The 25,214-nt window shown below is 48.9% G+C and overlaps 1 protein-coding gene across 1 annotated transcript in view; it reads right to left on the reverse strand.

The window, feature by feature from the left end:
• Positions 1 to 25,214, reverse strand: part of CACNA1B (calcium voltage-gated channel subunit alpha1 B) — a 200,412-nt gene that overhangs the window by 16,919 nt on the left and 158,279 nt on the right. Inside the window, exons 31-37 of the mRNA XM_059865534.1 lie at positions 24,218 to 24,334; positions 20,832 to 20,897; positions 20,150 to 20,241; positions 17,961 to 18,111; positions 16,887 to 17,014; positions 9,368 to 9,464; positions 1,195 to 1,303 (exon numbers count right to left, since the gene is read on the reverse strand). Of these exons, the coding sequence (XP_059721517.1) occupies positions 1,195 to 1,303; positions 9,368 to 9,464; positions 16,887 to 17,014; positions 17,961 to 18,111; positions 20,150 to 20,241; positions 20,832 to 20,897; positions 24,218 to 24,334 (760 nt within the window). The remainder of the gene's footprint in view (positions 1 to 1,194; positions 1,304 to 9,367; positions 9,465 to 16,886; positions 17,015 to 17,960; positions 18,112 to 20,149; positions 20,242 to 20,831; positions 20,898 to 24,217; positions 24,335 to 25,214) is intronic.

Raw genomic sequence — 25,214 nt, forward strand, 5'->3', positions numbered from 1 at the left:
TTCACAGAGAAAAGCAAGGTACAACTTCCCAAGAGTATTTTCTGGGACTCACATCCTCTGAACCTCAGAGAAAGAAAAAACAATTCTCATCTCATTTACTGCTCCTGCATTTTGGAACAAGTGGAATGCATTGAGGAAGATTATTTACCTGAAGGAATTTACTTGATTAGATTCTGGTGTGAGTGTTTTGATTCACTGACCAATTGAATCCAGGTGTGTGTGTGCCCAGTTTGATCTCCAGGGACTGTCAGCTGACAGTCACAAGATTCTGGGCAGTTGAGTGCAGTGGAGTACTTGTGTGGCTTCAGTCTGGATGCAATGTAATATAAAATAATATAGTATAATAAAGTAATTAATTAGCCTTCTGATATCAACGGAGTCCTCCTCGTTTTCTCCCCAGATGTCAGGGCTGCCTTGATTTGCTACACCCCTGTCCTCAGGTGTTTCATGGGAAGACAGGATTCCTACCTGGGGCAGAATTTCCATGGTTTTGGGAGGACACTGAGCCCACAGATTTCACTGAATACTCTGAGCTGGATGGGACCCACAAGGATTAAGTCAAACTCTTCAGTGAATGACCCATCCAGGGATAAATCTGTGCCCTTGGTGACCCTGGCACCTTGGTGTGACCAACCAAGCCCATCTTGGGGTCAGGAGCTGGGCTGTGAGCCAATGTGCTCTCAGAAAACTCCAATTTGCTTCTGGTTTTCTGGAGAAAATGCCCTCCCATCCTGCAAGGCACAGGCTGGAGGCTGACACAGCTGGGGGAAAGCTCTGGAAGAGGCCACGCAGGGCACTGGTCTTATGGTGCTGTTTTGGGGTTTTTCCATGCACAGAAAACCTGCAGCATAATGAAATCCACACCTAGAGGAGACTTCAGCTTCCCTAATCCCTGTGTGCCATGGTCACAGCACATTCCAAGGAGCTCAGCTGCCCTTGGTGTCTTTGCTGCATCCTCCAGGTGACCCAGCCACCCCTCAGCCACCCATCCCTCTCACCTGAGGCCAGTTTGATCTCCAGGTGACCCAGCCATCCCCTCCCTCTCACCTGAGGCCAGTTTGATCTCCAGGTGACCCAGCCATCCCCTCCCTCTCACCTGAGGCCAGTTTGATCTCCAGGTGACCCAGCCATCCCCTCCCTCTCACCTGAGGCCAGTTTGATCTCCAGGTGACCCAGCCATCCCCTCCCTCTCACCTGAGGCCAGTTTGATCTCCAGGGCCGTGCGGATCAGGGCCATCAGCGTGGAGGTGAAGTGCACAGTTAAATCCTCAGGGGAGATGGGCATGTTCATCCTCACCAGGCGCTGGGGACAGACAGGGCTGGCTGTGAGGAGGGCCAGGAGTCCTCCCCCCACCCTCACCTGCCCCTCTCTGAACCCCCAAATGCCCAAAATACAAACAGGAAGGAACTTTTTGTGTGCTGAGCTGAAATTCTTCTGCACATGGATGGCAGCTCCTGTCCAGGAGCAGGTTGGGGGTAGAACCTCAGTGGTTTAATGAGTGATTTGCCAGCACTGCACTGCAATCCCACAGAGCTCTCCCAAAAAGAAGCCAGGTGGGAGGATGTCATCCCATTTCCTGACTGTCTCTAGTGGTGTCTGCACCATCCAGATGTTGGAACCCTGGTTGCTGAGAATTTCAGATTTCTGTGCTGACAGACACTGACCCCCAGGAGAACACTGCATTGACATGAGCCTGTGGAGAAGCTTCCAAAATGGAATGGTAGAACAGGGATTGTGGGTGTGGAGTTTGAACAGAAGTGAGTAACATCATACGGTGAAAAACTTATTAAAGTTTTAGGCTATAGTAATATATATATATATACACATATATATATATATATATATATATATATATATATATATATATATATATATATATATATATATATATATATAGCAAGATGGAGGTTTTAGGGCAGAGGCTGGTCCTTCTTCTTCACCTTCTTCTTCATAGGTTTAAGTAGTATTGTGTAATTAGATAAAAAAGTCCAAGGAAGTCCCTGGGTGTTGATCTGCCTGAGCACAGCCTCAAAAACAAGTGGCACCTTGGCCTGGGCCCTTTGCTGGGGAGAGAATTTCATCCCACCTGAAAGCTGCTGGGGCTGGTATTTACACCCCTCTGTCTGCCCAGAAACCTCCTCTCTGTCTAACAACAGCCCCTAAAGGCTGGTGGAGGTGCCAGCTGCACTCCCCCTGTGGCTCTGGGTGCTGCAGCAGTGGGCACAAGCCTGGCACTGATTGCAGAGATGCAGATTTTGCTGCAGCCTCTTTGCTGTCCTGGGGAAAATCGGCAGCAGAAACTCCTCAGCTGATGGGAATTTTCCTGCTGGGGAAGGGAACGTGGTGCAGGTGAGAGCAGGGCCCTGCTGGAGCCTCAGGGCTCAGTGGGAGCTGCTCCTGTGTTTTCCCCAAGCCAAGCCCTGGCTGGGGCATGAAGACTTGGTCAGGTTTTCCATCTCTGGGATAACCTTCCTGCTTAGAGAATCTTCCAACTTCTACTTCCAGCTTCCCAGATGTATGGACTGAGCTTTCTTAGAATCCCAGACTGGTTTGAGTTGGAAAAGACCTTAAAGATCATCTCATCCCACCCCCTGCCATGGGCAGGGACCTTTCCCTAGCCCAGGTTGTTCCAAGCTCTGTCCAGCCTGGCCCTGGACATTTCCATGCCCTCAGGGAGGGCAGACCCCAACCCTGGCACTTCTGGAGACAATTCCCCTCCAGGGGGACACTTGATGTTGGCATGAGCAGACAAAGGGCACAAAGTGCTGGTCCAGTGTAAAATCTGCTCAGAGGAGCTGAAATCTCCTTGTTCACCTATTTACACATTTTCAGCTCTCACTGCATCCTGCAGGGACAAGAGACCACTGGAACAATGTCCCTGTCACCTGAAGTCTGGCACAAACCCTTGTGCTCTCCCTCACAGCATGCCCAGAGGTTATTCTGTGTCTGCCCAGCCCCAGAGACAGGGAAATCAAAGTTCAGCCACTCAGTCAGTGACAGTACCAAGTGCTGGCAACACCACGGGGTTTTTTCTGTTCACTCATATCAAATGAAAGGGGATTTAATTCCAATTCTGCCCTCAGCACACAAAAAGTTACAGAAAACATCAATGAGAGCCCACAGTTAGCAATCACAGAGTCCCAGAATCCCACTGGAGTGGGAGAGAGGGAAGGGATGCAGAGAGAAAGAAGATGCATGCAAGTGAAGAACAGGCAAATGAGGAGCAATTCCCCCCAGGAGAGCTCGATCCTCACAGAAACCACCACCAGAAACCAGGTGGGGACTGGCACATCTCAGGTCTCCCAGCTGACTTCCAAGGGATGCAGATGCACACCACAGGCCACCCACAGCTGTACTCAGCAGTGCTCTCCTCCTCGATCTGAGCCAGGGACAGAGGATGTAGGGGAAGATTTTCCAAGGGGATTCCCACTTTTGGAAGTCTGGCTGAGCAAAATCCACATTTTGCTGCAAACAGACACCTGGAAGAGGCTCTCCCTACCCCACCTCCTTGCCCTGCTCCCTGCATTTCCCTCTGCACTGCCATTTTCTCAATCCCAGTATCCAAACTGGTCAAACAGGCACCTCAGACACCTCCAGGCCTTTGGAATTCCCAATGGGAGAACCCAGCAGGGAGCAGAAAGGGGGGTTGAGGTGCTCAGGAGAGGGAAGCTGTGATGGGATGAGTCCCTGGGTTCCCTTGGGGTGCCAGTCTGGGATTCACCTCCCTTTGGACAGCACTTGAGGAGTTCTTGACCTGCCAAGGTGAGCTGCAGGTTGCACCTTCCAGCTGCCCATTTCTTGGCCAAAAAAAGCCATAAAATAAGAGAGAAATGCCTCAGAACCTGCAGCAGCCAAAGCCAACAGGTCTCAGCTAAAGCCACACGAGATCCTCCCAAAACCAGGGAAAATTCCTGTCTTGGAAGCCCCTGGCTTGAGAAAATCTGTTCTTTAAATGAATATCTGGCATGGCTGAGAGCTCCTGCTGAGGGTGGGGCAGCTGGAAGAAAAGAATTGATTCATCTTGGATCCAAAACAGCTTTGCCAGCACAGCTGGGGTGGTGAGGGAGGGCTGGGTGAGACATTGCTCACCCCACACCCCAAATCAATGTCCCAAATCCCTGGGGGCACCCAGAGGAGCCAGGAATCAGCCAGACACTGGCACAGCCAGGAGGGATTTGATCCTTGAACATTGTCTGGTGTGTTTTCCCAATGCCAGAAATGCAGCCAAAAGGCTGAAACTGAAAACAAAACTTAAATTAACTTTTTTCCCTTCAATATTACAAAATAACCCTATACATAAAAATATCTCCTTGTGCAGAGGTTGAAATTTCAAGCCTTTCCAGGCTACTTTCTAATTTTATCTGTATTTAATTCCTCTCCATTTCTAGAGGATCCATTTAAAAGCAATCCAATTGAAATTGGTAACATTTTTCAAACTCAAAATATTCTGCTTGACCCAAAATTTCTCCTTGAAAAATTCAGTCAAGAACTTTTGATTTTCATCCTGCACCAGGGTAGAAGAGAAAAACCTCAAGTTTTCTCAAAGACTTAGGGACAAGAACATAGGTAAAAAAAAAAAAATTAAAAAGTTGTTTAGAGTGTACTCAATTAAAAAAAAAAACTTTCCCCCCATTTTTTTTCTGTTTCTTCTGCTTGAAGTTGTGCTTCAAGGCTGTGTCAGAGCTGTAGCTCATGGTTTGAAACAGGATGGAAAAATTTGAAAGGGAAAGGGAATGAAGGAAAAAAAAAGGAAAAGGAGGGAAAAAAAAAAGGAAAAAGGTGGGGGAAAAGGAAAAAGGAGGGGAAAAAAGAAAAAAACAACAAACCAAAAAAATCCAGACAACAACAAAAATAACTGAACCAAAACAAACAGAAAAAAACCCCAACTCCAATTTTGATAATTTCTCATCTTTCTGGAGCCCAGAAGGAAATTTTAGGAGCCTGCTGCTCCTTCCCTGCAGTGATGAAGAGCATGCATCACTTGGGAATCACCAGCCTCAACCCAGGAGCTGGATCAGTGTTTGGACTCAATGATCTTGGAGGTCTTCTCCATCCTAAATGATTCTGTGAGGCCATCAATTTTAGTCTTTTCTATCCAATCACGTGAAAAGGGGCAAGAAAACCTCTTTGCCCTCACTCTGCTGTCTTAGGATTTGCTCACTGTCCCTGCCCATGGCAGAGGGTGGAACTGGATGAGCTTTGAGGTCCCTTCCAACCCAAACCATCCCGGGATTCCATCATTCTTGGGATGATCCAGGGGCGCTCGGGTGAATTAATGATGGGAACCGGGGAAAAAAAAGGCGAAAATGCTTCCCAGGAGCCCTGACCTGCCAGGAAAGGAATTCGCAGCCCCTGCGGGGGAGGAGGCGCAGCCGGCAGCAGGTGGAGTCCCCGCTCCGCTCCGGGCATCCCTCCCGCAGCCCCGCGGGTAATTAGGCGGATTTGGAGCTCGTTCATGCTTCTGCAGGAGACGGCCCCAGAGGCAGCAGCCACGCCGATGTCTCGGAGTCTCGTAATTAACGCTGTGCTGATAACGAGGGGCTGATTAGAGCGGGGTGGGAGGCAGCGCTCGGTGCGCGGGGTCCGGGCGCGGTCAGGAGGCGGTCCCGGCCCGGTTTACTTGGCAATTAACAAAGGCAGCGCTAATGAGGAACCAAATCTCTGTGACAGGAATAAATTCCCTTTCAGCTTTGCTCAAGAACTGCTCGGACAATGGTCCAAAAGGCAGGGAAAGGGCTGGAGGAATAGAGGGAAAATTCATCCCCGGATCAAATGTGTCTTGCTGGATTCCAGCCTGACCCAGAAAAAGTTACTGCACCCTAAACCCTCTTCCCTGGCACATTTACCCAGAGGCAGCAGGAAGAGGAGCACATAGTGCCTGGAAAACTACTGGCACCCCGACAGATCTGAATTATTAAGAGCACCCCATCAGCCTCTGGGACAGGAACTGCTCTGGGAATGATCCCCAGACAGGAATAAATTCGGGACAGTGGAGCGCTGCTGTGGGAAATGAGGTCGAGTTTGGTGAATAAATTATTTGTTATGAATAATTCACCCCGACCTAGTTGGAATGATTTTACTCTGGTTTAATTCTGCTGGCTTTGGAGAGGTTCTTCACAGCTTTCATCCCTCTCAGATCATCCCAGCAATTACAGAATCACAGCTGGGATGGTTTGGGTTGGAAGGGACCTCAAAGCTTGTCCAGTTCCACCCTCTGCCATGGGCAGGGACAGTGAGCAAATCCTAAGACAGCAGAGTGAGGGCAAAGAGGTTTTCTTCCTCCTTTTCACGTGATTGGATAGAAAAGACTAAAATTGATGGCATCACAGAATCATTTAGGATGAAGAAGACCTCCAAGATCATTGAGTCCAAACACTGATCCAGCCACCACTGACCCATGTCCCCAAGTGCCACATCCACATCTGTATGGTTTTAAATTCCTCCAGCAGTGGTAATTCCACCACTGCCCTGGGAAGCCTCTTCCAGGATGTAAAAACTCTTTGTAAAAACTCTTTGTGAAGAAATTCTTCCTGCTGTGCCCACCCTGAGCCTGCCCTGGTCCAGCCTGAGCCATTCCCTCTCCTCCTGTCCCTGTTCCCTGGAGCACAGCCCGACCCCCCTGGCTGTCCCCTCCTGTCAGGAGCTGTGCAGAGCCACAAGGTCCCCCCTGAGCCTCCTTTGCTCCAGGCTGAGCCCCTTCCCAGCTCCTTCAGCCTCTCCTGGGGCTCCAGCCCCTTCCCTGGACACACTCCAGCCCCTCAATGCCCTTCTCACTGTGGGTGGCCCAGAAGTGAGCACAGGAATTTGGGATTTCCAGCCTCCTCCCCCAGCCCAGTGCAGGATAGAGCTCCCTGGTGCCTGAGGATCCCGTGCACCTCGGGCAAGCAGCAAAGCCACACGGAACTGCAGAGGCTGGTCAGGCTGACCAAGGAGAACAGTTGAGAAAGGGGAACCAGAAAACAGCAGAAAGGAAGGACAGCAGCCAAGGAGGCTGCAAAGGGGGGAAAATCCAAACAAAAACCAGTGTGGACGTGCTGAGAAGGCAACAAAGACGTTGGGAAAACACACAAAACCTCTGACAAGGACTGGGGAAAAGTAGACATGGAAAGAAAAAGGGGGATGTGTGGGGCAAAAGAGCTTTTGCTGGACAGAACAGTCAGGGTTTTAAAAACCAGAGGGAGAGGGAGAAAATAGGGCAGAGACAAAGCCCTGGCTGCTGTTGGCACTGACTGAGCTACACCTGCAGGAGCAGGGGGTCGATGTCCCTCTGCAGGCTCAGGGAGGGGTCAGTGCCCAGGGGGATTTCAGTGCCCTCCTGAGTCTCTCATCCACTTGGGAGTGGTTGTCACATGAGTGACACCATGGGGGACACCTGGCAGGAGCAGGGCAGGGGGTGCCACATCCCACCACAGTCATGGGGGAAGGTGGCCAGCACCAACCCATGGATGTGCTGCACAGAGAAGTGGAGGAGGGAAGGAGCAAAAACCAGTGCTAACCCATGAGGGGTTAATTTTATCAGCAATAACTGGGTGAGAGATCAGCCCAAAGTGCAGCTTTAATCCATGGGAGGTATCCTGATCTTGTCTTAAATCTGTATTTTGTACTTCAGGGCTCTTTGATAAGGGGGAAATGAATGTGATCATCTCCAAACTCAGAGAAATCCAATGTTCACCCAGACTGGAGCTGTTTGAACCCATCTCTGCCTGTGCTTGTGACACACAGACACAATCCAGAGGATTCTTCTGAGACGGGGAAAAATTAACATCTTTAAAAAATCAGGAGTCTGGGTTATAAAAAGAAGCCATTCCTATCTACCCTGGTTCTGTGGGTTTGTTCTGTAGGGACAGACAAATTAAAGGAGATATCAGGAAATTCTCAGGCTGAAGAAGTGCCTGTGAGCACAAAGTCTGCTATGAAAACCCACCCAAAATCTTATTTAAAATGCCTATTTTAATGTATGATCTCTTTATCCCCTTTTATTTTCTTCCTTTTTGAATTCTAAAAGATTTAGGGAAAAAAGAAAGAGTTTTATCCTTCTGGTACAGCCCCAGAGCAGATCTGGTTGCCCACCTGCAAACACCTCCTTTCAGCAGGACACAGCTCTCCTAAACCAATGGAAACTCAGGGGTGGCAAATCCTTGGATTTCTGTGGATAACTGGGGTCTAAAATAGCTGAGACCTGGAATTTTGCTCTAGTTGGGTTCTTCAAGCTCAGTTATGGTGGCCAGGAACAAATCAAATACAGCAAAGCCACCTCACTGGAGAGATTTAAGGTTATGTTTCATTTTCCTTTTATTTTAAATCCTGGCACGCTGAGGAAGATCCTGTAGGAAGATTTATCTGAATTTCTTCCTGCCTGAATAAATCAGCCCAAGGTTTGGGTCTGGCTTGAGCCTCTTCACAAAAATCTTAGGTTTATTTGGTCTCAGTGAAAAATCCCTCAGTACAGGAGGGGCTGTTGTGGTTTGGATCCTCTGGGTTGAGTTTTGGGGTGTGGGGGTGGCTGGAGTGACACCAGCAGCCAAAACATCTGCTGGGTTGGATGGATCCTCAACCACACCAGTGATAAATGGTTCTGAGCAACCTCTCCCTCTAAATGGTGAGGTTCAATGGTGAAACTTCCAAGGAATCAACCTGGAAATGGAAGTCTCCAAGCACCCTGAGAGTTTTTGGGAGGGCAGCCTGACCTTTACTGTTCCATTTCCATCTGAATTTCCAGCCAGGCAGCAGCCTTTGGGATAGAATTCATTCTGGTGGCTCAGTTAAAAAGTTTTGCCAAATCAGCAATAAGCTGGAGTGATTTCTCCACCTCCTTGTCCTAAATGTTTTCTGTTCAAGTCATTTCTTCCACGAGGGTGTTTAAGGAGCCCTTCTGGTGTTGTCTCTGTTTAATTGCTTGCTCACTCCTACAGTACTGCCTACTCTAATTACTCCAATCTAATTAAGAGGAAGAAAAAACAACATTCTTCTGAAGGGTTAGTGAGACAAAGAGCCCCGGGAAGAAAAATGGGGACCTAATGGGGGGTAATTTGCTCATTAGCATGGTCCCTCCTCAAATTAACCTAAATGGGAGGAGAATGAGAGAAAAGAGAGAGAAACACTGATAGAGAGCAGAGACATACTTAGAAAGACAAACTGATGTGCCAGAGTTTCAAAGACCAGAAAAAAAGTTACCCAAAAAAATTATATGTATATAAATATATAAAAATTAAGAAGAAAAAAATCAGAAGATCCAAAATCTTGCTTGGAAAGCAGAGAAAGCACCAGAAAAGTCCAGAAGAACAACACCAATGCCACAGAAACCCCACTTCAGCCACAGCACAGAAAGCTGGTGGTTGGGCAGGAGTTCCTGGGGAGGTTTTCTACCTTATAGGCAACACGAGCTGGGCATTTCTTCCCAAGGCCTAGAGGTGGGGACATGTGTCTCAGCATCTCATACATGTCTGTGTAACTGATGCGCCCGCTGGCACCACAGGGATGGAGGCAAAAGCACCAGGACACAGAAATCCCATCGGATTGAGGCAGGGAAAACGGGAGAGGGGTGGGGGAAAAGGCAACACAATGGAGCAAATAAAAAGGAGGAGAGAGAGAAGGGAAAGCAGACAAGAAAACAGAGATCTGGTTAATCAGATTTCTCCGGGAAACAAAACCAAACTCAAGAGGTGGGGCAGGAGAAAGGAGGCTCCGCTTCCGTTGCTGTTTCGGTGCCCAATGTCTCCTCCTCCTGCAGGGCTGGCCCTGGAATGATTGATGTCCCCTGGGGAATGCCTGATGCCCCTGGGGAATGCCTGATGTCCCCTGGGGGAGAAGGGGTGGCAGGGCTGGGTTTGGCTGGCTGTTGGCAGCATGGGGGATGAAGGCTCCCCCATCTACCCCCAAAGCAGCCAGGTCACCATGCCAGGGAGAGCTGGGGGACAGAGTTATGGGACAGGGCTGGGGGAACACAGCCCAGCTTTCCTGCCAGGAAGCAGCACTTTGGGTTTGGGTGATGGGACAAGTGAGAAGTCAAACGTGGGGGGTTTGCTGAGAGACGCACGGGTACTGCTCCCACTCCAGCTGGGATTCTGCATATTCCTGCTCCAGCAAAAGCAGAGCCCAGCCCTGGCAGGAGGTGGGAGGAGAACCTGCTCCTCTCTCACTTTTGGTGGGGCTTGTTTTTCACCAAGCCGACCTCAGCTGGGAATGGCAGAGGTTTGGGGAAAGTCCCTGAGAGCAGCCCATTGCTGAGGGCATCTCCCTCCAGCACACGCTGGTGGTGGTGGTGGATAAATCCTGGCCTGAAAAACAAGGGGGGCAAAACAGCAAGAAATTCCTGCTTCACCTTCTTGTGCCTGTTGGAACTGGGAGCAGAACTGTGCCAATCTCCTTTTGTTTTCCCAACTGCTTATACAATGTGCCAGTCTCTGCTGCCTGGCATCTGAGGAGACCCAGGGATGTTATTAATTAGAGTTTAACCCCTGGAAAAGCAAGATAATGTCCTCATCTCTATACCAACAAAGAAAACCTAGGCACCCATTTAAACCCCCCTTTTCTGAGCAGGAACTCCCACCAGCCCAGTGCCCTGACATAGATCTCAGTTCCTATGTAAAGCTTTGATGGAGGAGGAGGAGAGAACTCACCCAGCCCAAAACATCTATTCCTGTCCCTGGTAACTGCTGCAGATAAAATCCTACCCAGCTCTCCCAGCCCAGAGCTGATTTGGAGGCTGCTGAGAGACACAAAATGGGAACCGGAGCCAATGTCCTCCCCTGGTTCCTTCCTGCTCCTGGGCTGGGGTCTGGGGTCTCCTCTTCCTCTGCGAGCTTCTGGGCTCTTAATCCTCACTCAGGTGTGGGAAACACCTGGGCTGGAGTGGAGAGGAAAAGGAAGCTCTGGGCTGGCTGCTTCCAGCCTTCTCCTTCATCCTCCGTTTTCCAAGAAATTCCCTGCCTGGAACTGGGTGCCCACTGATGCCCATCCCATGCTGATTTCTCAGCAAGATCTGTCCCAAATCCCCCACCTGGGCTCCCAAGCACAGGGAACTCTCCCTGTGCCATGAGCAGGAGCTTTCCCTTGGTGTCCACCACAGCTTAGAGACATCATTTAACTCCCAGGCCATCTCAGACTCTGGCACCATGGAAAGCTCATCCCTCATCTCTGCCCAGATCCAATGGTTTTGCAGCTCAGGAAAGGGCAAGTTGATCACTCAACAATTGATCAAAACATGCTACAAAGCCAAACCAAACTTGCTGCTCCCTGGAAACCTTGGGATGCCGTTTTTCTGGAATATATTGAAGTGCTGGGATAATTTTCCCCAGGACTTCCCAGCTGGAGCTGGCAGGATGGAAGCTGGAGGGTTCCCTGTCCCATAAAACTGCCTGTCCCCAGCCAGCTGGGGTGTGGGAGGAGACAGGGAAGGGATGCATGGAGGAAAAAGGAGGCAGTCAGTCAATCATTCCTTTTTCAGGCAGGGGATTGGTTACGTTACACTTTCTTTCCTCTACTGGTTGCATTTGCACTCGGGGCAGGGAAGAGGGGATAAAAAGAAACAGAACCAGGACTAGAGATGCTGGAGGGATCTCTGAAATTCCAAACCTTGTAGGCCACCCTATGAGGGCACTTCTTTCCTAAGCCCAGGGGTGGAGCAATTACACGTAACAAATTGTACATATCCTTATAATGAATGCGGCAACTGGAAAGGAAACACCAGAGGTTATGACAGCAGAATCCAAAGGAATCAGCTTTTCCACAAGCAAACAGGGAAAAATCAGCTTTTCTACAGGGAAACAGGGAAAAAAATCAGCTTTTCCACAGGCAAACAGGACAAGTTGGAAGGGCAAAACACGCTGAAAAGAAAGGTTAGTCTGGAAAGGAAGGAGCCACTTTTACACACAGAACTTCCAACTGCTCACCCAACCTTTTATCCTTGGATTTTCCTCTGGGAAACCTTCAGTGCTGTGTGGAAGGCTTCCCAAACATTTGGTTTCCTTTCCCACTCGTTTTAATTCCCTGTCCTGAGCATCAGCCTCCAGACTCCACCCAGAGCCTGCAGGCCACAAAGAGCCTCTTTAACTGATTATTCCTGAGATTTTATTACAGCTCTTCAATGGATTATTGCCAGGATTCAAATTAGCTGCTTTAAAACCTTGGGAACCTCTCCCTGCCACTGTCACCTCCTACATAACCCCAGCAGGGCTATTCCTGGGCAATGAGGGATTTGCTGGGAGAGCAGAAAGTGTCACCTCCAGAGCCTCTTGGTCATTGGAACTGGGAAAATCCACCTTCAATACCAGAAGGAGAAATCAGACACCTCCTGGAAGCTTTATGGTCACTCTCATTAGCTCCCAACAATAATTTCAGCTAATTAAACAGCAGGATTATATTTCTCAATCTTTTTTGTATAGCCAACTCACAGGTGAGAAGAGCTGAACTTCAAAATTACCTCTTAAAAAAACTGGGATGCTTTGGTGTCTTAAGTTGGCAGTGGGGCTGTGTAATCAATTGCCATCTGTCAGAGCTGGGGCAGTTATCTCTGTTCACTGGGCAGAGTTTTCTTTATCTCTCCCCCAGCCAACCCTCCCTCCAGGAGATCTCTTCTGTCCATGGCCAGGGAGTGTCCCTGCAGGGCTGATCAAATTCCATCATCCCATGGGGAGATGCTCCGCCCAGGGGAGGAGCCAAGCATTCCTACCTGGATCCAATCTGACCTGGGAACAGCACAGCAGCCTTTGCCCACTGCATTCCCAGAGGAGCAGCTTTCTCCTGCCCTGCATTCCCAGAGGGAGAGCAGGCCCATCTCCAGCAGCCCTGGAGCTGCAGAGGAAAACTCCCCCCTTGTGCAGGATCCCTGCTCCAGCAGAACCACAGCTGGCACTGCAGGAGGGCTGAGCCCCCCTGGGATGGGACTGTGCCACCACCCTGAGCCCCCCTGGGATGGGACTGTGCCACCACCCTGAGCCCCCCTGGGATGGGACTGTGCCACCACCCTGAGCCACCCTGGGATGGGACTGTGCCACCACCCTGACACACAGCGTGCCAGGGCCTGCTCTGACTCTGGCAGTGGGTTGTTTTCTTTATTTGCACTATTGCATTTGTATTTTTAATTTCCCTAGTACAGAACTGTTATTCCTACTCCCACATCTTTGCCTGAGAGCCCCTTAATTTAAAAATTAAAATAATTCAGAGGGAGGGGGTTTACATGTTCCATTTCAGGAGAGGCTCCTGCCTTCCTTAGCAGACACCTGGCCTTTCAAACCCAGACATCTGGCCTCCCTGTATTTATTTGGGTGCATTCTGTAAAGAAGGCTGGAATCCTTTGAGAGAACTCCTTCAATGTTGCTGCTTTTTGGGATGTGAAGAATTAAGGTCGATTCAAAGCCTTCCCCAATCAAGTCCGAACTATGAATCTGAGAGCAAATGGAACCATGCAGGTCTTGGCTCCAGGCCTAATCGTGGGTCTAAAAGGGTTGGGTTTAACTGAGACACCAAGTTTACACTTTCCTTACAATTTTAGAAGGATTCTGGAAATCAGGGTGTGGAAAATATGGCTGAACACTTCCCTGAGCTCACCAAGAGTCTGTGGAAGGGTGGAAAACCAACCAGATGCTTTGCACTGGGAGATCATGGCACAAAATCAGGACAAACAGGGATCCTTTTCCAGGTTCAGAGGTAATTCCAGAATGGTTTGGAGTGGAAGGACCTTAAAGTCCATCCCGTCCCACCCCTGCCATAGCAGGGACACCTTCCACCATCCCAGGCTGCTCCAAGCCCCTCCAGCCTGGCCTTGGGCACTGCCAGGGATGGAGCAGCCACAACATTTTCTTTAAATTTGATTTTCCTCAGCATCCCTTTATCCCAGAGAGCCCAGAGCTCCCTTGGGAGCACCTGCAGCTCCTCCTGAGTGCTCTGGGGACAGCTGATGGCAATGGGATGGCCGGAGCAACATCACCAGTATCTCCATGGGGTGGGCACTGGGAGAGGAATAAAACAAAGACCTCACTTTCTATATGTTGAACAAAAAAAAGCTCCTAGAAACCCAATTATGTTTTCTTTTCCAGTTCATTCCTAAATCCTGTTTGCCCTCCTTTCTTAATTAACTCCCACCAAACCACCCTGTGCTCCCTATTTCTCTCAGTCCCTCTTTTTTATATATATATATTTTTTTTTTTTTTTTTTTTTTGGTGAGCTCAAGGCTTTTTGTCACCCCCAAATCCAGCAGTTTTCCCATACTCACCCCTAGGGAAGGTGGCACAGCTGGAATAACAGTTCCTAACTGACTTTTTAACTTCAATTTGAATGGTTTTTCCTAGAAAAGTTTCCAGGGAGTTGGATTTTGTAACAATACTGAAGGTGATATCAGAAACAGAGGTAAAATACACATTAGGTTGTGTTTAAAATATTATCTATATCATAAAAATGTAACAATTGTGCAGCATCTTTCACTGGGGGTCTCAAGCTAAGGAAAGTGGACAACACTTTCATTTTCCTTGGGATAATCAAGGAAGAGACCATGGGAGAAGTGATCAGCTAGTGACCACATTCAGCTCAAATCATGGAATAATCAAATCAGAAAATCAGTTGGGTTGGGTTGAAAAAGACCTCTAAGATCAGAAAGGTCTTAAATCAGAATTATTGAAAGCTCAGTTCTGGCTTAAAGTGTGAAAGGAGTTCAGATTTGTGGAGATCTTAGTCCCACTTCTGAAAATGTGATTTCAGTGGAACTATTCACACCCAATAACTTCCCACCAGAGTGAAAAGGGAACAGGGTTAGAGAGAAAAAACAAAAAACCAGAATTAGCATCTTAGTATGTGACATTTTCTGCATTAGCAGCTCTGGGAATGGAGTTTGGCCCCTGAGTGACTCAGAGTTAATAGAGCGAGAAATCCTCCTGTAAACTCACTGCTGGTGCCTCTTCTGGGTGGAAGGTTCCTGAATATAAACATTAAAAATCCACATTGATCCCATTTTTCCCCTTGCAGGTGCGTTCCTCCTCCCAGGGATGTAGAGCCAAGGCTGTTTTTCTAAAGAGCAACGAGGCACTCCTGAGTTTTCAGCCTCATTGAGATTTTCTAGTGGGAAGAGAAAGGACTGGATTGGAAAAAAGGAAAAAGAAAAGCTATTTCTGCCTACGAAATCCTCACAAAGGATTTGCTGTGTCACAGACCTCGTGGGGATGAAAACCTGCCTGGAGATTACAAGCTGGTAGTAAGTGTGGAGTAAATATTCAGGTTGGTAGTAGGGGTGGCTTGGAGCAGTTCAGATCCCCCACAGTTCAGAGAAATGCAGGTTTTTGGAACAAGTTTCCATTTAAAGTTAGGCTAAATCATTTGAAGTGAGATTTGAAAGCAGTTTAATTGCATCCTAGCAGGGAGTTTGAGATGCTGATTATCCAAACACTCCCTGCTTCTGTCTCTGCTGAAGGGAAACAAAAAAGAAAAGAAATCTTGGAAGAGCTGGAGGCATCACAAATCCAGAGGAGATTCATGGCACAGGAACTCACAGGGAGGAAAAAAGGGATCCAAAATTAGCAGAGCTTTAAATTAACAAAGAGTCTCCCAACAGGCAAATTCCCAAATAGAATATCAAGGAATTATTGGGAGCTGAGACAGAGCATCCAGAAATGAGAATAACCCCCTCACCATGGCTGTGGTGTAGCAATAGAGAAAAGCAATTTATTAAATCAGTCCTGCTCTAGAAGTGGTCATTGGGCAGGGCCATTCCCTCAATTTTAAAAAATTCCTTAATTTGGGGTCTGTGCTGCTGCTCCACTGCCTAAGCTCAGTGTGCAGATCCCCTGTGTCTTGGAAGAAATACAATTAAAAAAATAAACCCCTAAAATAAACATCTCATTGTCCAGTGTGAAAAAACCATCCCCTCCTTTAATCCACTCATAAATCAGGAATATTTTATCAGACAATTAAATATAAGCATTAAACACTTCCAAACTTTGGCCCATTTCATTTTATCCTGATCATTTTGCACATCTTACAACCTCAGCTGCAACTCCAGAGCTAAATATTACTCAAAAGGCCAAAATTCCCACCTAGAGTTTGATGTCATTACAAGGAGGCTTCCAGGAGAAAAATGTTGTGTTTAATGAGGAAAGGCTGTTTGAAAAAATCCCATTTTTTCAGGAAACCACCCTAAGGCAGAGGAGCATCACATCATTCCCTCTGGGAGCGGGTGGGAGGATGGAGCAGAGCCTGCAGGACCTGACTCAGATGCAGCCTGAGGTGTCTGCACAGCATCTAGGAAACCACCAAGGTGGATCTCGATTAAAACAAGGCTGCAGAAATGAGGTGTGAACCTCTCCCACTCCCTCAAGTGCTGCCAACAGCAGAGATTTGCGGATTTGCATCTCCGGATGGGATGCAGGAACCCAAAGCTCCTTTTGGAAGTGCTAAATAGCTTTTCTCCAGGGCCATTTAGGCGGGCTCAGTGGAACTGAGGCTTTAATCTGTTCATTTTTGGCTGCGCTTTGCTTGCAGGGCTTGGCTGTGCGGGAAGGAAACGCCCTTGCAGTGACACCAGCTCTGTTCCTCTCCAGCGCTCAGGGAATAGCAGCATTTAACAGCGGCGTTACCCCAAATCCTGGAGCTGTTAAAACGGGCTCGGAGCCTGCTCAGGTGCAGCATTACAGCTGCAGCGTCCCCTCTGTCCCTTTCCTGGTGTCCCTCTGTCCCTATCCTGCTGTCCCTCTGTCCCACCCCGGTGTCCCCCTGTCCCAGCCCAGTGTCCCCTCTGTCCCTATCCTGCTGTCCTGTCCTTCTGTCCTTATCCTCGTGTCCTTCTGTCCCAGCTTGGTGTCCCCTCTGTCCCTACTCTGGTGTCCCTCTGTCCTTATACTGGTGTCCCTCTGTCCCAGCCCGCTGTCCCTCTGTCCCAGCCCCGTGTCTCCGCACGTACCAGGCTGCCGGGTCGTACTCCGCCCACACCCGCACGAACTCGTCCAGGTGGTGCGGGCCGAGGATGGAGGAGTCCCGGGTCAGGTACTCGAAATTGTCCATGATCACTGCCACGAACAGGTTCAGCATCTGCGGGGACGGGGCCGGGAGGGGACGGAGAGGGAGAGGGAAGGGAAAGGAGGAGGGAGAGGGCAACCGAGAAGGGAAGGGAGGAAGGAGAAGGGAAAGGAGAAAGGGGGAAGAGAGGAAAACAGAAAGAAGGGAGAGGGGAGCAGAGAAGGAAAGGGAGAAAGGAGAAAAGGGAAGAGAGAAAAAGAGAAAGGAGAAAGGAAGGGAAAAGAGATGAGAGAGGGCAACAGAGAAGGAAAGGGAGAAAGGAGAAGAGCGAAGGGAGAAGGAAGGGAAAGGAGATGGGGAAAGGGAGAAAAGGGAGAAGGAAAATGGGAAGAAGGGAAGAAAAATGAGAAGGGAAGAAGGGAAGGTAAAGACAAAGGGGAATGGGAATTTTAAAATTAAGACCTGGAAGGGAAGCAGTCATGATTCCCATAACTGGGTGTTTCTACAAGGAGCAACCTCACTCCAGGGAGAAACTCTTGGGACAGAGCCCTGGATCCCTGGGAGTGCCTCTGCTGCCTCCTCCTCTCCTGCCCATTTTTCCACATCCCCATCACTGGTGCTGCCTCCAGCATGATCCAGCCCGGATCCCATCTCAGGAGATGCTGGGGTTCTGTGAAATGAATGTGATGCTCCCAGGAAAGGCTGATGAACTCAGACATTGTCCCACTGCCCTTCTTTAAAGGGATGGTATAAATCAAGACAAACCCCATTAATGCTTAATTCCAAATGCTAGAGCCCCTGTGAGAAGAAAGATAAACCCTTTCCCTTTAATGACTAAATGATCTCTTTGGGGGTTTTATCAGCAGGATGATAAATGGGGTTTAGCTAAGCTGGGGTTTAGCTAGGCTGGCTTGGTGGGGTCTAAATTATAATTAGGGATGAGGAGGGGGCACAGGGGTGGGGAGGGTTTGGGGGATCCACAGCAGGACCCCACTTTGGGGACTCAGGACTGACTTACCAGGAAGGAGCAGAGGAAAATGAACGACACAAAGTAGAAATAGGCAAAATCACTGCCACATTCCTTTTTGGTGAGGCCAGAGAGTGGGTCACAGGCTCTGTTGCTCAAGCAGGACAACATGATCTCGTGCCAGGCTTCCCCTGTAGCGCTCCTGCAACACCAGAGCAGAGGCTGAGTTTATTCACCCCTCCCCATGACAGCCACCCTGCAATAATACTGCACCCAATTAACCAAATTAATGAGTTGGAAGGTTGTGCCCCAGAGCAGAGACTGTACTTACACTGGGAGTTGGAACTACTAGTGAAAAAGAAAGGAGAAAGAACATTTCCCTCTGTTACAGGGGGGTAAAAGAAACGAGACAGGCTCAGGTAGGCTAAAAGCTTTATTGCTTCTGTGGAGAATAAAACCAGATTGATTTAAACAAATCTGAGTAAACAGAGTTTAGATTGTTGCCTTTTGAACCTAGTGCTGGCTCTAAAGCCAGTGCAGAGGATGGGAAATGAAACCAGGCTTCTCCACTGGAATCTCTTATTTCTTTATCAGGCAGATAAATTCCAGCATGGGCTGGTTGGACTTGGGTGTCCTTTTCATCACAGTCTCCTGGCTGTTCTTCACCCATTCCCTCCTCCCTCTCTAACTTCTACTATTGAGAGAAAAGAGCCAAAAGGAAAAACTTTGGAGTCCCAGAGAGTTGGTCCTCAAAATAAAGCAGTCCCTGTGTGTCACCAGCATGTTTTATGAAAAATTCTTTCCTTAGGATTTTTCCTCCTGAGGAGCTGAGAGGCCTCAGGAATAAAATGCAAACAAAGATTATCTGCTGCTGTGGAATGCAGCAGGTGGGTCTGGGATTGGTCTCATGTGGTTGTTTCTAATCAATGGCCAATTCCAGTCCAGCTGTCCAGACTGTCTCAGTCACAGACAAACTTTTGTTATTCATTCCTTTTCTATTCTTAGCCAGCCTTCTGATGAAATCCTTTCTTCTATTCTTTTAGTATAGTTTTAACATAATATATATAATAAAAAATAAATCAAGCCTTCTGAACATGGAGTCAGATCCTCATCTCTTCTCTCATCCCAGGACCCCTGTGAACATTGTCACACCTGTGAAGTGCACCCTTGGTTTAGAAGTCAGGGGTTCTCCACATACACTTACTCTGAATTCCTGCTTCCCTCAATTTTTGCTTCACAAAATTCCTTTTTTTCCTTCAACATTTAGGGAAATAAAGAATTTTGCCTTGTTTTCTCACAGCCAGCACACAAACTTTGGGAAAACTCAGTGCTCCATCTAACCTGGAATAACTTCCAGGTTACTCTGGAAGTTACAGCAGATTTCCCCCCTGGTGCCTGGGTGCTAAAGGCCCCATTCCCTTTGTGGGGAATTGTGCAGAAACCAGCTCCCGTCCCAATCCTGCTGCCTCTGCTCCTCACTCCCACTGCTGTGGGGCTGGTGTGGGACCACGAAGCTGAATAATGACCCAGTTTTGTTAAAATTCAGAGTTCTGAGCCCAGGGATTATTCTGAGCTAGAGAGGGCTAATTCCATTTCTGTCTGGCTTCACAGAAACTCCCAGGCAAGGATCCAGTACCAAGCACCACAGAATCCTTGGAGCTGAGCCTTGGCAGGGCTGGAAGGGGCTGCTGTTCACTGGGGGGTCTCCACAGCTGGACCAGGAACATCTCCCCACACCGCCCCAAACTGGAGCAGCGCTTGTTTTGCCGGGTCTTAAAATGAAAATCTCTTCTTTATTTGATTGGTTTTCAACTTGAAAATGCTTCATTTCCAGGCAGGGTAGACCCAGAGGGAAACACCTGAATTCTGAAGCAGAGGTGGGGTTGGTGTAGGAGCTGGTGACTTCTGGTTATGCAAAAATTGCCAATTAAAGCAATTGTCACTTAAAAAATTTAAAATTCACCAAGTTCCAGGACAGGAAACCCATCAATCAGTTAAACCAGTGGGGTTCTGATCTATATTCAGCTTCTGCCTGAGTTGCCATGGGGGCGTCACAGCTCTAGGTGACACTTTGTGGAGGGGCTGAATCCAATCTGCTGAGGAGGAGGGAGCAGAAATGGACAATTTACAGAAATCCCTATTTTAAAGGATGTCCAAGTCTGAGCAGCTCCACTGGCACCTGCACAAAGATGTGTTTGCTGTTCACACACAAACCAGAGGGTGTTTTATCCTCTCCTTACCTGAACAGGAGCATCAGGGCTTGGAGGAAGGTCCGGAAGTTGTTGTGCCGATTAATGGAGGTTTCATCATCTAAGGCAATGTTCCCAAAAACCTGCCAGGAAAACAAAAAGGATTCAGCCAGGCACATCAAGTGGAGTTGGAAAATAAGGCAGGGAAAGAATTTGTCCTCGTTTAAAGGCTCTCAAAAGCTGGAATAATTTCTGTGCTGAAAAGGGAGATAAAAATGTGTTGGGAGATCAAACACGAGATTAATGTGCTTTGTATTCACAAAGGTCCTTTCCAGCAGTTCAGCTCCATCCCAGGCCAAGAAAAGTTTATTATTTCTTCTCAGGAAGGTGCAGTGCCTGGGCTGCTCCCTCTTCCCAGCCTCTTGATGTGTCCATAGCCAGGGGAAGGGATGTGTTTTCCCATGGGATTCATGGATGTCCAGTGCTGAAATGTGATCCAGGCTGATGCCCACAGCTGGCTTGTCCAGCTCACTGGGGACACTTCAACAAAAAAACTGACAATTAAAGTTGTAAAAGAGGCCTTTTTTTCATTTCTAATTTACCTGACACCAGACAAGGAGAGCTTTTGCCTCATCCCAAATCAGTGCTGCTCCTGCTGTGGAGGCAACAACCATCTGCACCCTGAACAAACCCAGGCTGCTTATGGGCAGAATGAAAGAATGAAATATTTTACCTGCATGCCAATAATGGCATAGATGAAGAAGAGCATTGCAATGAGGAGACACACATAAGGCAAGGCCTGTGGGAAAGGAAAAAATGGGATTAATGACAGCAAAAGCAAACATCCAGTTCCCTGGCAGGACTGAGTTTTGTGGCATTTGTCCTTGTCTTAGGCTGGAAATGGAGGTGTGTAATCTGTTCCTGTCTGTCAGAGCTGGGGCAGTTCTCTCTGTTCACTGGGCAGAGTTTTCTTTATCTCTCCCACAGCCAATCCTCCCTCCAGGAGATCTCTTCTGTCCATGGCCAGGGAGTGTCCCTGCAGGGCTGATCAAATTCCATCCTCCCATGGGGAGATGCTCCGCCCAGGGGAGGAGCCAAGCATTCCTACCTGGATCCAATCTGCCCTGGGAACAGCACAGCAGCCTTTGCCCACTGCATTCCCAGAGGAGCAGCTTTCTCCTGCCCTGCATTCCCAGAGGGAGAGCAGGCCCATCTCCAGCAGCCCTGGAGCTGCAGAGGAAAACTCCCCCCTTGTGCAGGATCCCTGCTCCAGCAGAACCACAGCTGGCACTGCAGGAGGGCTGAGCCCCCCTGGGATGGGACTGTGCCACCACCCTGAGCCCCCCTGGGATGGGACTGTGCCACCACCCTGAGCCCCCCTGGGATGGGACTGTGCCACCACCCTGACACACTGGGGGTCAGGGCATAGTCTGACCCTGGCAGTGGTTTGTTTATTTTTTTGTTTGCACTATTGCATTTGTATTTTTAATTTCCCTAGTACAGAACTGTAATTGCTGCTCCCATATCTTTGCCTGAGAGCCTTTTAATTTCAAAATTACAATAATTCAGAGGGAGGGGGTTTACATTTTCCATTTCAAGAGAGGCTCCTGCCTTCCTTAGCAGACACCTGGCTTTGCAAACCAAGACAGTCCTTTAGGTGTAGGAAGAATTGTGGCAGCCCTCAGGGGACAACCCCCTGGACCCAGGTATTCACTGATCACACAACAGTCAGGGCTTTCCAGGTGCTCTCTCTGTATCCTTGGAAGTAGCACGCAGGGAAAACACAATCCGAGGCTCGGCAGTGAACGCTGCAGCTACCAGCAGGCACTGGCACTTTGTGTGCATAACTGTATGAGCATTAATTGTTAATGACCTTACTGGAAATTCAGTCTGAGCAAAAAAAAATAAATCTCCATCCCAGAAATGACTGCCTGCTCTGAAACAGGCCCAGTTTGGAATCCCAGGAGGACAAAAAGATTCTGAGTTTTAGCAAGAAATCAGTGAAGGCTGCAATGTAATTATGTCAACCAGGCTGAGAGCGACAGCTATTTTCTACTTGGGCTAAGTGAATGGGTAATTAATGCCTCTTAATTAATAATAGCTCAAAAACAGAGAAGTCTTGCCCTCGGGCCAGCCCCTGTGGTGCCTGGGGCAGGAGTTCTGCAGGCCAAGGGAGCAGGAATTGTAGAATCATGAAATGTCCTGAGCTGGAAAAGACACCCAAGGATCATCAAGGGGCACCCCTGTCCCTGCCCAGCCCCCCACCAACCCCACCCTGGGCATCCCTGGCAGCGCTGTCCAAAGGCTCCTGGAGCTCTGGCAGCCTCGGGGCCGTGCCCATTCCCTGGGGAGCCTGGGCAGTGCCAGCACCCTCTGGGGGAAGAACCTTGCCCTGAGCTCCAGCCTGAGCTGCCCTGGCCCAGCCCCAGCCGTGTCCTGGCTCCTGTCCCTGTCCCAGGGCAGAGATGGGAGCTGCCCCTCGGGAGGAGCTGCAGCCCCCTGAGCTCTGCCCTCACTCTGCTCCAGCTGAACAATCCCAGAGCCCTCAGCTGCTCCTCACAGCCCCTCCAGACCCTCCCCCATCCCCGTGTCCCTCCTTTGGACACTCTCACAGCTTTTTCTTACTGAGGTGCCCAAAACTCCCCCAGCACAGGAGGTGAGGCCCAGCCCAGAGCAGAGCAGGACAATCCCATCCTTGGCCCGGCCGCCATTGCTGGGCCTGAGGCACCCCGGGACAAAACGTGGAGGAAAACTGGGGAGAAGGAACTGATGGACACCTCTGCTGGACACCTCTGCATGAGGGACACAGTCTGAGAGCTCTGAGCTGGGGGCACAAACAGCTCCTCATGAAGCCCAGGAACATCCTGGCTCCATGACAGGACCACTCTCTGCACACAGGCTTTGGGAAGGGTCGGGATTGTCTGGAAAAGGCTGAGCCCCTTCTCCCAACATCCATCCAATCTGTCCTGACTGGGAACACCTCACACCTGCAGACCCCTCAGAGGGGCTGGGGCTCTGCACCCACAGCTCCCGGCCCAGGAGTACTGGTGTGTCAGAGCCCAGGATCACTGCCACAAATCCTGGTTCCACATGCTGTGTTCTCCTCCCTGCCCTGCAGAACCTGAGCAGCCCCAGGACCAGAGTTAAAGCATCAAACAATGAAAAATGGACTGCAGACCAGCTGAGAGCTGTAAAAATAACCAGCTTTGGGGCATGTGGGCTTTTCTTTCGATATAGAAAAGAGCCAATTCAGCTGATTTTGTTTAGATCTAGAAAACACCTGAGGATTGGTGGGAGGAAGGACAGAGGTAAAGGAAACCAGGCAAAGCAACTGCCTCAACTTCACCATAAAACCTCAACAAAACCTCATTATTTTAATCCTCCACGTCATCAAACCCAGGCCTGTGGCTCTACAGCTTCACAGTTTGTGTTACCAAAGCTCAAGGGGCTAGGTTTCACCTCCACCAGATCCCACCACACCCAAATCCTGGAGCAGGTAATTTAGCCTTACACTTACTGCAGGTGAAGAACAAGGCACTCATCAGTCAGGCCACCTCTTCCTTATGAAAATTCCTGAGCATCCAGACTTTGCCAGAAGGATTTTGGGGTGGTCTCAAGGGTAACCTGAGTGTTGAGCACTTGCTGGAGTCTGCATGAGCAAGCAGCCCTTCAGCCTCCTCCTCCAAAATGCAGTGTTCAGGGGATGGTCAGTGCTAACCTGCTCTCTTTTCTGTAGAAAATTAATATTCCTGGAGCTGGGCAATGCTCACCAGCTCATTTTTAGCAGAATTAATACTCCTAGGAGTGGTCAGTGTGAGCCAGTTCACTTTTAGCAGAATTAACATCCCTTGTTATGCAAACCAGTTGAAGTAAAAATTAAAATCCTTGATGCTAACCAGTTTGATTTTCTGCAGAATTAATATTACTGTGGCTGGGCAGTGCTCACCAATCCTCTTTTGCTGAAGAATTCCTGAATTCTGAATTCCTGTAATTGCTCTGTAGAGTTGCAGAGAGGCCGTTCCAAGACAAGAGAAGCTCTTGGATCCTCACTGGAAGATGCTCCATGTGCACCAAGCATGACCCTCTCCCCAGATCTCTCCCCACATTGCCAAGGCTCACCTTGAAGGACTGCACGAATGTCCAGAGCAGGATGCGGATGGTGTAGCCCTGGCGGAGGAGCTTGATGAGCCTGGCTGCCCGGAAGAGCCGCAGGAAGCTGAGGTTGATGAAGTTGTCCTGTGGAAAGTAAAGGTTTTGTGTCCTTCAGAAACGACCGCGATCCGAAACCACAGCCCGCAAAAAAGAAATTAAAATTACCAGCTTCACGATCTAAGCAGCAAATCGGCCACCAGAAAACCTTCCAAAAGAAACATTCGTCAGTGCAGATCACTCCACATGCAGCAAGAATGAGAAAACCCCTCTCCACAAGAGCCCTCCCCTCTGCTACTGGCTCAATGAGAGAAAAGGCCCTGTCACGCTGTCCTTGGAGGGCTGATTTGCTTAGAGCAAGGAATATTTTCTCCCCCTCAAGACTCAGGGAGAGGGGGATGGTGCCAGATTTTCATTTTGAAAAGGAATGAGGTTGGTTGAAAGTCTTGGTCAGTCAGTTTCGACAGGGAATTGAACTTAAGCCAAGACACTGGCAAGGGACAAAGAAAGGCAATGTCCAGTGAAGATTCAAACATCCTTGGAAGAATGAGGATGTTTTCCAACCTGGAGGTTTCCAGTGTTTGTACAGCGTGCGACTGGACAGGTTTGCCAAGGAGAAACGGCACCAGAAGATTGTTTGGAAGATGGATCAAGGGCAGCGAGTCAATTGGGGAGGTGGAGCTTTCATCAGCAGGAAGACACCTTAGGAACCTGCTGGTTTTCCAAATTCTCGTTAAATGTGTCTGCACAAGTGGATCAAAGAACTGCTGGAGGCAGGTTCTGATTTTCATTTGTTTTCTAGGATTTTCCCCACCCCTCACCCCATTTTTTTTTTTCTGTCCTTTGGGGAAAAGAGGATTCTTGCCCCAACGAGCTAATCTAGAGAGGGTTCTTTCCAAAACAAAACATGCAAAAGCCAGATCCCTCTTGCCCTCCTATTTTAAGAAGATGAAAAAATATTCCCCTG

This window comes from Haemorhous mexicanus, chromosome 21 (genome assembly GCF_027477595.1).
Source record: "Haemorhous mexicanus isolate bHaeMex1 chromosome 21, bHaeMex1.pri, whole genome shotgun sequence".
NCBI lineage: Eukaryota > Metazoa > Chordata > Aves > Passeriformes > Fringillidae > Haemorhous > Haemorhous mexicanus.